This window comes from Desmodus rotundus, chromosome 2, assembly GCF_022682495.2.
Source record: "Desmodus rotundus isolate HL8 chromosome 2, HLdesRot8A.1, whole genome shotgun sequence".
NCBI classification, from domain to species: domain Eukaryota; kingdom Metazoa; phylum Chordata; class Mammalia; order Chiroptera; family Phyllostomidae; genus Desmodus; species Desmodus rotundus.
Window position 1 is genome coordinate 141,655,526 of NC_071388.1, and position 17,126 is coordinate 141,672,651.

General features: G+C 39.1%; 1 protein-coding gene across 15 annotated transcripts in view; it reads right to left on the reverse strand.

Moving 5' to 3' along the window:
• The window catches only part of NEB (nebulin), a 197,269-nt gene that overhangs the window by 87,797 nt on the left and 92,346 nt on the right, over positions 1-17,126 (reverse strand). For all 15 annotated transcript variants that reach the window (XM_053918664.2, XM_053918673.2, XM_053918671.2 and 12 more), the window contains exons 69-83: positions 16,515-16,826; positions 15,758-15,961; positions 15,108-15,212; positions 13,944-14,051; positions 12,554-12,865; positions 11,417-11,620; positions 10,851-10,955; positions 9,826-9,933; positions 7,220-7,531; positions 5,528-5,731; positions 4,046-4,150; positions 3,799-3,906; positions 3,095-3,406; positions 2,007-2,210; positions 1,095-1,199 (exon numbers count right to left, since the gene is read on the reverse strand). In XM_053918664.2, the coding sequence (XP_053774639.1) occupies positions 1,095-1,199; positions 2,007-2,210; positions 3,095-3,406; positions 3,799-3,906; positions 4,046-4,150; positions 5,528-5,731; positions 7,220-7,531; positions 9,826-9,933; positions 10,851-10,955; positions 11,417-11,620; positions 12,554-12,865; positions 13,944-14,051; positions 15,108-15,212; positions 15,758-15,961; positions 16,515-16,826 (2,808 nt within the window). The remainder of the gene's footprint in view (positions 1-1,094; positions 1,200-2,006; positions 2,211-3,094; positions 3,407-3,798; positions 3,907-4,045; positions 4,151-5,527; positions 5,732-7,219; positions 7,532-9,825; positions 9,934-10,850; positions 10,956-11,416; positions 11,621-12,553; positions 12,866-13,943; positions 14,052-15,107; positions 15,213-15,757; positions 15,962-16,514; positions 16,827-17,126) is intronic.

Consider the following 17,126-nt stretch of genomic DNA (forward strand, 5'->3'; position numbering starts at 1 on the left):
GAACCATAAGGCATAATGTCAACAAAGGCAACCTAAGAAAAACAACAGTCACTTCTGAGGTCTTCTTCTGGTTATTGGTTATTTACTTTGTGGAAAACAGGATACTTCTGATTAAATTTTTAAAGGTAAACATCTAAAACTAACAGCTAAACATCTAAATCTAAACACTTGTATTCAAACTAACGTTTGAATATTTGCATTCATCACAATATGGTCCACATCTGAAGAAATCCCATTACCAGTACATGAAAACTAATAATCAACTGTGAACCTTCACAAGGTACCACATAAGATCTAATTAGATTTTCTTCCTAATGTTGACTTTTGTCTTTTTAGAGGTCTTTGTCGATGGGACGTGACATAGATATCATACATATCCTGCACTTTGCATATAATTATAAGTTGTCTTTTGGCTTTACTTATGGCCTTTAAATGCCAAACAAGAAAGTTTTGGATCAATCAAAAACCTTTTAAAGAAAATAGGAAAAAAAGGCAATAGAGACAATACAAAAAAGGCAATACTTTCTTGCCTAATAGGCATTTAACTAGGATTTCAGTATTCTCAAACAACATACAAAGAAAATGAGCTGTAAACATTGGGCATAGGACAATGATTTTAAGGCTGAAAGGAGTACACTAATAAAAGTCAGGTATCCCAAATGCTGCAGTGCAGGGACTCGGCCATGTATCTGAACTAACGTTTTAAAGAGAATTTTCATTCATATTGCATTGGGAATGGTAGCTAAAGAGAACATGTCTATCCTTGGTTGGTGTGGCACAGTGGGTTGAGCGCTGGCCTGTGAACTGAAAGGTTGCTGGTTTGATTCCTGGGCAGGGCACATGCCTGGGATGCTGGCCAGGTCCCCGGTTGGGGGGTATGCAAGAGGCAACTGATTGATGTTTCCTCTGGCACATTGATGTTTCTCTCCCTCTCTCTAAGAAATAAAATCATCTTTTTAAAAAGAGAGAGAGAAAGTGTGCAACTCCAAAAGCTGAGAACATTTCTAAGACAGGTAATTTTTCGATAACACACTGCATAAGCTGACAGAGGTTGTCTCATAAAGGCATTTATACTTCACATTTATGCCTCTTACATTGCTGACTTGCAAGGCATTGATTTGGGCCTGCAGCATAGCTGGTGTGTCGGAGGGAATGCTGATGTTGGTTTTGTCCTTATTCCAGGCTTCTTGATAGAGTTTCTGTGGAGAGAAGGGAAATATTATTCCAATATTTAATAGAGAATGAAGATCTGAAACATAAAGTTTAGGTGACTATTTAACCTGGAAAATGTTTTTATGTATGTTTGTGATGGTTAATTTCATGTGTCAATCTGATAAGCCACAGTACTCAGACACTTGGTCAAACGTTATTCCAGGTGTTTCTGTGAAGGTATTTTCTAAGATAAGATTAACATTGGTAGACTTTGGGTAAAGCAGACTACCCTCTATAATGAGCGTGGGCTTTGTCCAATCAGTAGAAGGCCTTAATAGAAAAAAATGCTGACCTCCCCTGAGCAAGAAGTAATTCAGTTAACTGCCTTTGAGCTTGAACTGCACCTCCTTCCTGGGTCTCCAGCCCACTGGCCCACCTGCAGATTTTGGACTTGCCGGCCTCCACAACAGTGTGAGCCAGTTCCTTCAAACCAATCTCTCTCTCCTCCACATCCCATTGTTTCTGTTTCTCAGGAGAATCCTGACTAATACCATGTCAGACCACTTTATATGAAGCATTATGCCACAGGTTTTAGTATTTTATACTTGTTTTTTTGAATCACAATGGAGTAACATTTCTCTAATTTTAGTGCTTCCAAGTGTGTGGCAGGAGAAAGGAGAAAGGCATTTGTCAGTTCTACCTCGCATGTGCCTTCCCTGAACTAGGCAAGAGATTCTCAGAGCCACTCCCATCACTACAGCCTTTGAAGAGGAACAGTCCACTAGTCTGGTTGGGTGGCCTCATCTGGTAACAGAGCCCCACAAAAGGAAAGCTTGAGGTAAGATGGTTCTTACATCGCTGATTTGCAGAGAATTGGCTTTTGCCAGGACAACTTCTGGAGTGTCAGTAATACACGTAAACTTCAAGGCTTCTGGTCGCGTTCGGTAGAGTCTTTCATTCATCAGGTCTTGAGCACCTTTCACCCTGGTCATTTCTACTGAGCCTTCTGGCATCCAGCCAATGCCCCGCAGCCACTCCAGGTCCGCTTTATACACACTCTGAAGAGATGTTAGACAGAAATTTTGTTCTCATGTTAGACATATCCATTAACTGAAAGATAAAGTTCATGGGGAGATGGTTCCAAAAAAGTAGGACCTGAGGTTTTGCATGACTCAGGGTTTTAATATAAATGACAGAGTAATTTGTAAAAGCATAATTCTTTATACTGGCCACAAGTAGGAATACAATAGCAATAATGTTAGATTTCATGATAATTATTTGATATTTAAAAATTGTATAACTGAAACATCTTAAAAAGGAAATTTTGTTGACTCTCATTCCATCTTCCTCCTATAATAAGAGACCCATGGAAAGTCCATTTAGTGTTTTGTATATAGCACAGTAGTGGCAGGTTTTAGAAAAAAATTCATGCCCTGGCTGGTGTGGCTCAGTGGACTGAGCACCAGCCTGCGAACCCAAAGGTCGAAGGTTCGATACCTGGTCAGGGCACATGCCTGGGTTGCAGGCCAGGTCCCCAGTTGGGGGCTCATGAGAGGCAACAGATCAATGGTTTCTGTCCCTCTCTTTCTCCCTCTGTTCCCCTCTCTTTAAAAATAAATAAAATCTAAAGAAAAAAATAAATAAAAGTGTTTTATTTCAAAAAAATGAAAATTCATATAATTTGTCTGAAATATATTTTCATTGCCAAAAAATATATAAACAATATAAAGAAAGTAGTCTGGAATGTAGGCCAGGCAATAAAAGAGGTGACCCAAGAAGGGTTCTTTATCTATATTCTTTGTTCCCATGACGTAAGTCCTAAATATGGGTTTATTAAGCAATGGGAATGGCGCCCCCTGGATCTGTCCAGAGAGGTGGCGCCTGGACGATCAATAAACCTATGTTCTCCCATTCCACCTTTCCCAAAGTTCACGGTACGTACATCACTCTGCAGTTCGTAGGCCCTCTTTGCTTGGATAATGTCGTTTTGATCAGGTAAGCATGTCCAGTGATGCAGGTAGTTTCGGTAATCAATGTCACTGACCAGTGTCTGACATTTCTTGGCCAGCAAGAGACCTAACATGTCCACTGGGCTAGTGAACTTGGTCTTCCACTTCTCGAAGTCTTTCTTGTACACTCTCTCACTTTGAATCTTCCCTGCATGTATGGCGCACATAATCTTGGGGTCATCTTCAATGCTCTGAGCTCCAATGTGGTGGCCTTTCTGTTTCTCATATGCTTCTTTGTATTTGTACTAAAATGTCAGAAATATAGGCTTAGAAACCCATTCTGTTATAACCATATACACACAGACAATTACAGACATCATGAGCCCCCACAAACAGATAAATTTTACATTGCAAACATTTTGACATCACTGAATAACGTTAAACTAACATTTTATACTGTTACAAACATAACTGTAGTGTAGTCATACGTCTGCATGGGTGAACCCTTTCCTGCATCAACCGAAACTACAATTCCCAAGTGTGTTTTTCTTCTGTATGACAGCAGAGGGCCAGATCTTAGGACGCTGGAAGCAGGGCTAGAGGAGAGCTGGTGAAAGCAGCCACAAAGTGCGGCCGCCGGCTGCCCTGAGGTTGTTCAGCAATGGGAAGCCCAGGGCGTGACACAGAGGGCACTTACGTCGCTGGCGATGTCTCTTGAGGCCTTGGCACTCTTGATGGAAATAGCATCAGCTCTCAGGTCATAGTCCTTCATCTTTGATTCATCCCATCCCTTGGTGTAAAGTTTCTACATGGAGAATAATCACAACAGAAAAATGAAAGTGTTATAGAAAGTTAATAGGCCAGTTCCAGAAAGGAAGGTGGTAAGATAGAAAAAGTATTTTAACTACTCCCAGAAAGGCTTAAACAACTGGAAAATCTCTTACCTGGCTGATGTTGACAGAATTGCTCTTGGCCAGCATGATTTCTGGGGTGTCCGGCATCACGTGGATGGAACTTTTGTCAGCGTCCCAAGCTTCCGTGTATAAATGCTGTGAAGAAAGTGAGGTAAAACCCTTTTTAAAAAGCCAATAGTTTATAGTTAATATCAAATTTAACTCATTTAACTATAAAATAGCCTCTTAAAGGTTATTTGATGGTGAGGGAAGCAAAAGGGTAGTGAAGAGAGTCAAACATGGTAATATTTAAACAGCCATATGATTGTTTCATAGTCAATATGAAAAAACATAATGATCTCAATTATTAATTCTTTTTATCCAGTGAAACTCAAGCTTCCTCACAGGCCTTCCAAGGATGGAACCTGGCTATAGACTGTGAGACAGTAGGAATCCCTAGACTGCAGAGTCACTCCTAAGTTCAAACCCAACTCCACTGTGTCTGAGTGTGACTTCTTCTTTAGAGTACGTTTATTAAAGCTGGGGATGGTGAAACAAAGGAAGGGCTTGGGGTAGAAGAAGCAACAGGATAGAGACTACTCGGTGCTCTGCTTGGCTCCCAAGGAGTGTAATGGGAAAGAAGCGAGCCAAGGCGGGGCTGCTGTCAGCTCATTGGATAGTCAGAGGAAATGGGGCCTTGGGGACAGGTTCAGGGGGTTAACCCAGGACGAGAGGCCACTGCCCGTTGCTCCCCTGTTGCAAGTCTCATGGGGACCCTTGGAGTTTAGGAGGAAGAAAGTAAAAAGTTCGTGCCTGAGATAAGGCATAGGTATACTACAGAGAGAGCCCACCAAGCTGTGCGATCTTGAGACATGCACATAACACCTCGTATTCCTCATTTTTTGGTGGGAGATAATCATATCTTTTTTACTGAGGTTTTTTTTTGGTTGAAGATTAACCATAATATATATAAAATGCATCCGTTGTAGTAGGCACTCACAAATGTTATGATATTTTCTATTGATATTGTCGCTGTGGCTGCTGTTGATGGGTGTGGTATAGAATAGAATTTCCGGAGTGTTAATACCTCTAACTCTGGAGTTCGCTGAGAGCCAATTTCATATTCTTCACTGAACAAGCACTCAGTCTCACCATGTGAATGTTTGGAAGATGTCCAGGAAGGTGTAGGAGAGTTCAGATCAGTTGAATTACATCTAAAATGTGCATATTTGAGGCCCTACTCATTGGATAAAGAATTAACTTACTCTCAATAAACAGATGGCTAGAACTCTGGAAAAAAGAGCCTATCATGAATCTCGTGTATTAAAACTGAAAACAATAGCAGCTCATTTTTCAAAATGGATTTCCACAACCTCAAGAGAAAGAGTAAACCAAGCAACTAACTTGAGTTGTGCACTGGCACGGCTACAAACACTGCGTTTCCCGGATGTTAGAACAAAATGCTAAGTGGTCACACATTTCTCACTTTATGGGAGGTATGACTCAGGCACCTGGAAATAGCTGAAAACTAACCTTGCTCATTGTCAGGGCATTACTCTTCGCCAGGACAATTTCCGGGGTATCTGTAATGCATGTGAATTGGAGCTTGTCTGCAGGCGTGCGGTACTTCCTGTCGCTCAGGATTTCTCCTGCTCTCTTTACCTTCTCGACCTCTATGGAGCCAATGGGCACCCATCCAATGCCTTTCAGCCACTCCAGATCAGCTTTGTAAATAGCCTGAAAATGAAATAATGTCAAATATTTATAGACATTACCTAGACAATCTGGTGTCTGATTCTCATTTAGCATATACAGAAAATGTGTCATTTTAAATCTTGTTTGTGTTAAATTTCTGGAACACTCACTTCGGTGTAGAGGAATTAGTCAAACACTTTGCCCTGGAAGATAACCCAGTTTTAAAGACCTATGAAATCTCTCTAGTAATATATAATTTCATTGACAAAATCATTTTAAGGAAATTACCTCCTGCCTCCTGATACAAAGGGTTTATTTTCTGATTTGAGTGTGCATGCCTCCGTGTGTGGGACTAATACTCTGGGAGGACACAGTTTGTTCTTATCTAATCGGGCAATGGCCTTCACAGCCAGTCCTGCAGCAGAGAGAGAGGATGAATATTCCTGGCTGACCTCAGGTTGAACTGACATGCTTTCCGGGGGCAACAGAAAGGGTGTCTCTTTTCATATGATTCTATATACATGCTTCTGAGCCAGAAGGTACCAACATTTTTACTTTATTTTATTCTCAGTTCCCTTTTTCTGTTATAGTTCAAGTAAAGTAAGATATTTCATTTTTCTTTCACCTTTCCTCTTTGAATTTAAAATAATTGGTTGAAGGAGAATTTTTCTCATTATTAAGGGTAACAATCCTTTTTATTTTTGTGGATTTTTGGGAAACTTTTTTATAATGCCACTACTTTTATCATTCTTTTGAAAGTGATTACTTTTTAGAGCCTGATCAAAAAAAAAAAAAAAAAACCCCAAGGAGCTGCTAAACCAATGAGGTGGCTTTAGTAAGGACAATTTACAGGCTGAAAATAGAAGTGCCTAACATATTCCTAGGCAGCTATTGTTTCCAGCTCCTTAGATAAGTTACCTCAATGTATAATTCATTCCTAAACTTCCTTTTACAAATTATAATAAATATTTCCTATAAGTTAAGCAATCAGAAAAATGCTAATGCAATCAATTCATTTGGAAAATTAGATTGCATTAAACCAGGAATTCTTAATCTGATATCAATGAACTTGGATAGAAAAAAAATATATATGTATTTATTTATTTTCATTAACCTGTAACTGAAATATAGCATTTCTTTTGATTATAAGTTTAGGCAAGAGATCATAGTAGTATTAACAATACATGGGACTTGGTCAGCAATAGAATTCACAAATATTTTCATATTCTATTATAGTTGTTGCAGACATCTTGAAATTTATGCTCATCAATCAGTTCTTTGAAATTAAACTAGTGATTATACCCATTGCTAGATCTTTTTATTTAATATTTTATTTAAAAGCATACATCTACATATACACACATATGTATAAATATTTATAAATTTTTAATTTGCACATTTTATGACATTGTTGTGAAAAGATGTGCATAGGTTTCACTGGATTGCCAAAAGATTCCATGGCACAAAATATGTTAGAACATCTTTTTGAAATCTTTTAAACACATGCTGAATAATATTAGACCCACTCACATCACTCTGAAGGTCATAGGCCTTCCGAGCATGAATGACGTCGTTCTGGTCAGGCAGGCAGGTCCATTCGTGCAGGGGGTGCTTGTAGTCTATGTCGCTTACGAGGATCTGACACTTCTTGGCCAGCACCACCGCCAGCATGTCCACGGGGCTGCTGAACTTGGTCTTCCACTTCTCAAAGTCCTTCTTGTACTCCCTGTCGCTCTGGATCTTGGCCGCATGCATGGACCACATCATCTTGGGGTCATCCTTAATGTTTCGGGCCCCGATGTGGTGGCCGAGCTGTTTACGATAGCCTTCCTTGTACTTGTACTGCAAAAAAGAAAAGGGACATTAGTCAAATGATAAGAATATCGCATGTATATGACATTTCACAATTTCATACACACATTATTTCTTTTGATTTTTGCCACCACTGGTGTGAGAGAGAAAGGTTCATATTATCAACCCCATTTTATGAAATAGAAACCTAAAATCTAGAGGAGATAAGTTATTTTGTTCATGGTCACATCACAAGTAGGCGGCAGAGTTGAGACTAAAATGGAGTAGCATTGGTTCCTAATATTTTCCCCTTTCTCCTAAACTATAGTGAGGCAGGATAGCAAGAAGCTAGGAAAATTCCTTGGCAAGTGGAATGGAGAAATCGAGACAAGAAAATTAAACAAGACCAAACAATTTGAACAACTTATAGCCAGCTAGTGAATCACAAGAAGTTATCTTCCCTAACCAAGAACACTTGGGAAAAAATGGCTCACACCTCTTCTGCCTAACCAGAGAATACATAGCTCAAATCACTCTGGTTGGAGAGATAGAGGACAGAGACCCAATTTATGTCATTGGTGCCAGCCAAACCCAAGGGCAGATGAAATCACGGAAAGAAATAGCAAAATCCTGATTAGAGCCAGACAGACTAAGATAAAAGTAAAACGGTAAAACAGACCAAAGAATAATCAATCCCACACTCCCCTATACGCTTATTTTGATGCATCAGCATATTGAAAATGCACCTGGAAAAGCTGATGAATAGTCTGCTGAAACCCTCCCCTAAGAGTCTCTCCCACAGAAGAGAGATAAAGAGATAAAAACCCTCACCACAAAGAATACCAGCACGGGCTCCCTCTAGACCATGCCCATGCCCCTTCTCGGGTATGGATGTCTTCCTTCCTCCTGAACTCTCAGGGTCCCCATAAGACTTGCAACCAGGAGACCAGCAGGAAGTGGCAGTTCATCCCCAGCTTACCCCTGATCCTGTCTCCAAGGCCCCCTTTTCCTCTGACTTCCCAGTGAGCTAACGGCAGCTCTGCCTTGTCTCACTTCTTTCCTATAATGTTTGTAGGGAGTCAAAAGTAGAGCATTGCCTAGGCTTTCCACTGTTGCTTCTTCTACCCTAAGTCCTTCCTTTGTTTCACTGTCCCACCTTTAATAAACATATTCTCAAAGTCACCTGGGCTAGTGTTGGTTGTGAAATCATTCCTGCACAAAGTCAAAAACCCACACACCACAGGCCAGCCTGAGACAGCCCCGCACCAGGCCAGTCCCTGCCCAGGGACAACACTACCTGGCTTACACGGCATCGCTTAACAAGTAAAGGTAGAACATCTTGTATAATTTAAATGAGCATCTCCTGAATTTAGAGATGTGGCTATTTTTTTCTAAAAAATGTTTTAATATTTAGAATATTTTAGAATACATTCCTCATAATTAGAATGCATAGTGAATTCCTTGGTGGAAGATATGGGCTGTATTCAGATAGAGCCACCAGGAACAACCTCCCCTATTAGCCTGTCAATGTTGTCAAATTTTCACCATGAGAAAGTAGTGTCTTGGGTCAACATTCAATCTACTTTTAAAATTTAAGAATGACATGTTATGGTCCATTTTACCATGAGATGATCATAGTGTGGGCTTCTGCCACTGGACAGCCAGAAAATGTTTAAATAATAGAAGGAATAAAGCATAATGTAAGGCATGGGGCCCTTCTAGAACAAGAAATGACTGGATTTGGGTTCTAAGCAGCCCTCGTACAGAATGAGGGCACTGGACACCCTCCCAAGACGGGTCTCATGAGAAAGGAAGAACTAGAGAGAAGAGACAAGTGTGTACAGAGGAAAAGCTGCACTTCTCAATTTGTTCTTGTAATCAATTACAGGCATCTTGGTAGGAAAACCTCACTAAACATTACAAAGTCTGAACCAAAACTCTAAAACGCATCCATCAAGAGTCTTATTTTAATGCAGAATAAATGGATAGAAGTAGCAGAAAACTGTTCACATTTATATTGCCTGATTGGCATGTGCAATCAATGTTTTTTTTTTTTTACAAATTTGTGTCAACTGCTGCTCAATTTCAAACATATGAACCCATTTTTAGTGTCCATAAAATATGTATATTTAAGAAAATACTTCTATCTTTAATTGATTAGTAGGTATAATGGACATAGTATCTTTTGCTTTTCTTTGTTTTAATTTGCAATTTTGCACATGAGGAAATCACTAAATGAAATTGAGACATAGGGACAACAAAAATTCTGTCAAGAGAAACTATAAAAGCTCCCATTGGTGAACATCTTTGGATATGAGATGCCTCTTCCAAAAACATCAACTTACGTCACTAGCAATATCTCTGGAAGCCTTGGCTGCCTGGATCGGAATGGCGTCCACACGCAAGTCGTAGCCTTCCTTCTTAGACTCTTCCAAAGCAAGTTTATAGAGTTTCTGCAGAAAAGAGAGTCAGTAAGTCATTCCTCCTTTCATGACAAAGGAAACTGATAATTCATTACTTTTTCTCCATCTTCATTTAAACTACAGGAACAAATCCATAAAGTGAAGTATTAAGATGGGTTTGTACAAAATTTAGTTTCATAGGACTTAAGTATTTTAAGGCATACGTTCTAAACTTTGGAATTTTATTGATTGGCAAATTTCAAAAATTTGGGGGAGAGATCCATATGTGGTTGCCAAACAAACACATGTTAAAAAAAAAACTAGTTACCATCATAATATTAAAGAAAGGCCATTTTAATACTAAAGAAGAATAAGGAAAGTATTTAAAAACTGAATATATTTGGATTCATGCAATGCTCAATGAATTGTCCTTATTTTTTCTCATTTTACTGTGGACTATTACCAAAGACCATGATCCATCTGTAAAGTAGGGTTTCAGAACCATTGCCCTGATGAAAATGTTGGTTCTCAATGAGATGCCTAAAAAATGCTTGCAAATAACATTAAATGGTAACCAGAACTTTAAGGAAGCAGCAAAATCATGCAGGGCATAAAAACTCACTGACCATCAAATGAGTTCCAAGCCAGGGCCTGCCTAATAAATAGTTGTCGAATAAAATAATGATGTGATACCCTCACTGACATGTAGGGGAAGGCTTTAGGAGTATAATTCCTATTGGAATAGTTCTCCATAAGCATTTCATTCCCTGATATTCTGTTGCTAAAAGGCTGGCCTACTTTGTGGACCTACCACATAGCCCAAAATTGAATCAAGGGAGAACTACCTTTTACTAACAATGTTAGCTTGGAGTATGTATAATAAATTAGTCAAAACAGTTCATGAAGGACACAGTTACAACAGTCCATTTTTGCCTTTCTGTTCCCTATAAGATCAATACTTCACTCACATCACTGTAGTTTATTCGGTTGAGTTTGGCCAGCATGATTTCTGGAGTGTCAGGCATGACATGGATGGTTTTCTTATCATTGTCCCAGGCTTCAGTATATAAGCGCTACGAAAAAAAAGTGAGAAAAATTATTTTGGAGTTCACAGACTTTTTTTGATTATATGCCAGTCACCTCTCCTCTATACAAAGTAGAAATAAAATTATTAAATTTGCATAAATGTCTACCTTTTGTGTATATAAATTACTATTTCTAAGAGTATTTAGCTCCCTATTTTGTGGACTCAGAGTTTTTATTGTTTCTTATTAAAATTTTATAACAGTTCTGAAAAGTATAATTGGGTTGTAGTGTTTAAAATCTGTAATTATAAAATAATTACGGCACATAATATTTTTAACATCAGTTTAATATTTTGAAGAATTGATAAGTAACTATGGCTTTACAATGGAAGTCATTTTTAAAGGTATCATAAACCCTATAGGAATCTTTAAAATGTAGTGATACGTCAGAGTGTTTACCTTGTTCTATGGTGAATTCTGATACCTAACGGTGAGGGGTGAAGACTCACCTTATTCATGTTTATAGCGTTGCTCTTTGCCAGCACTTGCTCCGGGGTGTCAGTTATGCAGGTAAATTTCAGGGCGTCTGGGCGCTGACGGTAGATATTGTCACTCAGTATCTCTGTGGCCCTCTTGGCTTTAACAACTTCCAGGGAGCCAATGGGTACCCAGCCAATGCCTTTCATCCATTCAAGGTCTGCCTTGTACAAATTCTGCAGATCAACAGATAACGCATTTATTAATTAGTGTTTCAGATTCACAGTCACAAAATGGCTCACACTAGAGAGACAACACAACCACTGATGAACAGATAAGGCTCCCCACACAGTAGGTCACTCATTCACAAACATTATTGAACTATGAGTGTGTTTTTTTCTAAGCACTTTTTAGTACAGATCATTATACCAAGAATTATGAGAGATTTTTTTTAACGTGAAAGACACAGTTATGCCCTTGAGTATATTATAAAACTTTTACACAAGGTAGTATGTTAGATATTTCCCTCATTATTCTTTTTATTTTACCCTTAATAGGACAGGTCAATTGTTAATAAAAATTAGATTATTGTTTTTTAAGAACCAACATTATTTTATTCTAGGTTATTTTTATTTTTTCTTGAATTTATTGGGGTGGCATTGGCTCACAAAACTACACAGGTGTCAAGTGGACAACTCAACGAAATCATGAAAAAGATAATAATGTCTTAGTATTTTCCTGTCAGTAGATATAAAATACGAATGTTAAAATAATTTAGTATCATATACCTCTGTGTCCTAACTCTCCATACTACCCTCCATTGACATATACATCCATTTCTACCACTTCTGCCCCAAAGTGTATAGTTATATATTTTGAGGCCCAAGTTTCATCTAACTCAGACAAAGAAAGCCTGAATTACCAGGAAGAAATATACCTATATAGAATTGATAATATATACCTTATTTCATTTTTTACATATAGCTTTTGGGGAAAAAAAAATTATGAAATAAACTGTAGGGCTACCAGTGAGAAACTGTCTCTGAACATTCAGTTGTATATTATTCAGAAAGATACAGACAAATTCCAGTCCATTGGCGCTAGTCAGAACCCCTGGAGGTGATTCAGAGCTGCTTTTAACATGGAGAGCCCGCCCCAGGAGTACTCACGTCACTCTGGAGGTCATAAGCTTTCCGAGCGTGGATGACGTCGTTCTGGTCGGGCAGGCACGTCCACTCATGCAGAAGATGTTTATAGTCCACGTCACTGACCAAGGTCTGACATTTCTTGGCCAAAACGATACCAAGCATGTCCACTGGGCTGCTGTATCTGGTCTTGTACTTCTCAAATTCTTTCTTGTACTCGCGGTCACTCAGCACTTTGGCAATGTGAAGGGACCACATCATCTTGGGGTCATCATGTACTGCTCGGGCCCCGATGAGGTGACCCAATTCCTTACGATAAGCTTCTTTGTATTTGTACTGAAAGAGAGAACCCAGTAAATGAGGGGCTGTTTCCTGCTGTTCCATCTGTGGCGATGCGTTTCTGGGCAAGGCCCCAGGGGGGTTACATCACGCGCTGCTGCGATGCGACACAGTGGGCGTGCTGACTCCACCGAAGAGGATGGTGTGCCCGGTCTCACACTCCCACAGGCTCACTCCATGACGATTCCTGTATACTATGCTAAAAATTATATGTCGACCAAAGCGATTAAAAGTGAACATTGAAAGGGTGAGCTCAAGTAGAGTGAAAAACAGTGTCTCAGAAGTCAGTCATGTGGAAGGATACATCTGAGATGTGTTTACATGGTTCATCAATTTTACTTTTCTGGGCATTCTGAGAAGAAATCTCTGCACAAATAATCTGGGGTGCAGTTTACAACTGGGCAGTTTTCATTGATGGGTAAAGAGTTTCAGTTCTGCGAGACGAAACAGTGAGAACGTTCTTAACACTGCGGAACTGTACACTCGATAATGGGTAGGATGGTAAATTTTATGTTATGTGTTGTGTTATCATGATAAAAAAGAAAACCTACAAAAATGGACAATAGTGTTACTCTCAGATTAATATTGTTGTCAAGGAATCTGATGCTTTTATTTTTAGGGTAATGGAATATTGATTTTGTGGACCCCTCAGCAAGGAAATTTACAGCTTTTTTGTTATTCTGTGTCCTTCTTCAAGTCATGGGGGAGAACGCAGTGAAACTTTCTTCTTCCTTGGAATTGTTGCCTTAGGTGCATCCTGAGGAGAGCTCATGAGGTTTTAGGAGCAGCTCGGCATATGTCTGCCTAGCTTTAATCAAGGCATTCAGTTTTATTAAGCAAAGCCCAAACGACAAGAATCAAAGGAACCACATTCTAGTCCAGGCTTTGTCCTATGATGTTTGTGATCTGGGGCACGTCACCTACAGTGTCAAAGCTTCAATTTATTTGCCTGTGAAATAAAGGTGGTTAAGATGGATGGTGACTAAAGAGATTTCCAGCTGTGTCCCAATAATGGGATTCCCTACGCAGGGTCCGGCCTGTCGGTAACAAAGGGAGGGACTTGATCAGCTCTTACATCACTGGCAATGTCCCTGGAGGCCTTGGCAGCCACGATGGGAATGGCGTCACTTCTCAAGTCATAGCCTTCTTTCTTGGCTTCTTCCATGGCCCGGCGATAGAGGCTCTGAGGACAGAAGTGGTAGCTTTTAGATGCGGAACTCGCTTTCACTCTTAAAAATGTGTTTTTGACAGAAGAAGACTACTTTTGGATACAGAACTGCACTAGTATATTCAGCCTTAAATAAAACTTAAAAAGATGTAAGTATGCTCCTTCTTTAGGGCTACATTTTTATCGGCAAAAGTAATTATTACGGGTGAAACAATGAATATGGCCAGGCCTTGAAATGAGCACTTAAATTTTCCAGTGTTCACAAACTGGAGAAAAGTCCACCTTCCCCCTTTTGTTAAAAAGGAAGACATATGGACAGACACATAAGAAATCAGAATTCTTCCTCAATAAACCAGATGCTTCTTTGTCAAGAACGACTGGGCAAGAAGCTGCTTCTGCCGCAGCGCTGCCGACTGCGGAGACGCGCGACGACGAGCTTAGCTGGAGACAACGCGTGCAAGAGGGTGTTTTACTGTCTCCAGACAATTCTAAATGGGCAAATCTAAGAATTCTCTTAGTTCTTGTGCATAAACCTCAAGTTATTTTGAGCATATTAAAAATCTAATTTTCACAGTGACTTAAATGTGAAGGGAAAATTTAAAGTTATTAGACAACTACTGTTTTTTTATACGGGACTAGGTTTATATATATATATAACCTCATTTGTTCATCACAGAAATTCTTTAAGAATTCTTTAAGGTATTTTTATCCTGTTTTACAAGTGAGTAACTGAAGAAAAATTCACAGAAAAAAATTTGAAGCAATTGTTAATGTGATAAATAGCAATAAAAAAAGTTACAATTTGTTTCAATCATTAACAGTTGACTTTGAGAGCTTTTTCCCCCCTCCTGATATGGAGAATTTTTGTATTTATCTATTTCTCTATATACCTATCTACTTTTAAAATACAATTATATATATCTTCAGTATCTTCAGGGCAGAATATTGGCCATAAGAAATAAAACTAAACTACTTAGTCCACATGAGAATTAAATCCATAATTCTGACATTTCATCTACATCAGCAAAAATCAATGTGGTCAGATCAAGGCAATAAAATAAGTGGTCTTACCTCGCTGTAATTTATTTTATTTTGTCTTGCCAATGTAATTTCAGGCGTGTCGGGCATGATGTGGATTTGGGTTTTGTCTTTGTCCCAGGCTTCTGTGTATAAGCGCTGTACGAGATAAAAAGCTAGTGAATTAGATGCACAGTGTTTGCTGTAAACAGAAATTGCCAGCGCGGACATCCTGACAAACCTGGAAGCCAGCGTCCTCACTATCATCGCTGTGTGCAGTAGACCGACACTCTCTAGTCTCTGATATTACAAGAGTAGTATTACTAAATATAAAATGTACCTGGATTAGCCATCTCTAGGTTTCTTTTTTTATAAATTTTATGGAGATTTACATTTGACTTGTTTGTTATATACTTACCTAGATAAGAACCCAATAAGAAAAAAAACTTGATACCAAACCATAATAACTCTCATAGACTTCGAACAAATTGTACACCAAATAGCCGTCCTATTCTCAACTCTCTCGATTTCCCAAGAGATGTCAAAGCAGAAATTCATACACATAATGTAACTGAATAGAGAACTCAACCAAATCACTATACATAGGGTGGCAATTAAATAAAACAAAAAGATTAACTTAATTGATCATAAATATTCTCAAGAACCTATAGCCCTGTTTTGCTTTCCCCAAAACCGGAGCTCACCTTGTTCATGGTGATGGCGTTGTTCTTGGCCAGCACCTGTTCCAGGGAATCGGTCACACTGGTAAACTTAAATTTGTCCGGAGGCTGGCGGTAGATGTTGTCGCTCAGTATCTCTCCAGCTCTCTTGCACTTGACCACGTCCAGAGACCCAATGGGGACCCAGCCGATGCCTTTCATCCACTGGAGGTCTGATTTATAAACGTTCTGGTGAGATAAACACAAAAGCAAGTATTACTAAAGCTGTTAATGACACCTGATTTCAGAAACGAAAGAAAAAGACTGGAAAACTCAGATAGCCAAATTTCATGTCTTTCTCTTTTAAAATATTATGTCCTTTCTGAAATAAAAGTATAGCACAGTGAATGAGGTGTGAAGAGAAAAAAACATTATTCTTTCTGAGAGCTCTACCTAATCTTAGACTACTATCTATGTATTACTACAATGATTTTCAACCTTTTTCATCTCATGGCACACATAATCTAATTACTAAAATTCTGCAGTATATCAAAAATATACTTTTTGTTGATCTGACAAAAAAAATAGGTGTAATTTTGATTCATTCACATTGGACAGCTATTGTTGTGTTGGATGTTGTCATTTTGGTATTTGACAATTTAAGGGAAAAGAGGTCAATGCCCCTGACTAAATAGTCAGGTATCGCATGTTTCAAAAAATCTTGTGCCACACCCAAGGAATATTGCCGTATTACTGCCATGAGTGTGGTTACTGGTGGTATTTAATGGGTCTCAGTACTCACATCACTCTGAATTTCATAGGCCTGCCGAGCATGGATGACGTCATTCTGGTCAGGCAGGCACGTCCACTGGTGCAGGTAGTTCTTGTAGTCCACGTCACTGACTAACGTCTGGCACTTCTTGGCCAAGACCACCCCCAGCATGTCCACGGGGCTGCTGAACTTGGTCTTCCACTTCTCAAAGTCCTTCTTGTACTCCCTGTCACTCTGGATCTTGGCCACATGCATGGACCACATCATTTTGGGGTCATCTTTGATGTTGCGGGCTCCGATGTGGTGGCCGAGCTGCTTGCGGTATCCATCTTTGTATTTGTACTGAAATAAAATCAGTCATTTTAAAAACAAAAATAAATATAAAAAGCTAAATGTTTTATTAATTTAAAAGTTTATTATTTTAAAATTGGTAACTCTTGCAGAGAAATGTAGTCATCTGAATATGAATTTATCTCCTCATCCTAAACTCTGATTAGGCTTCACAAAAGTACTCTAATGGGAAGGTATGCCAAACTACACAGTTTTAGGGTTTGCAGACAATAAGTCCCTGGAAATAAAAGCAGCAACACTTTTAAGAAAATCAGTTGGGATTGTATGCTACCTTTGCTGCATCTTGGGCCG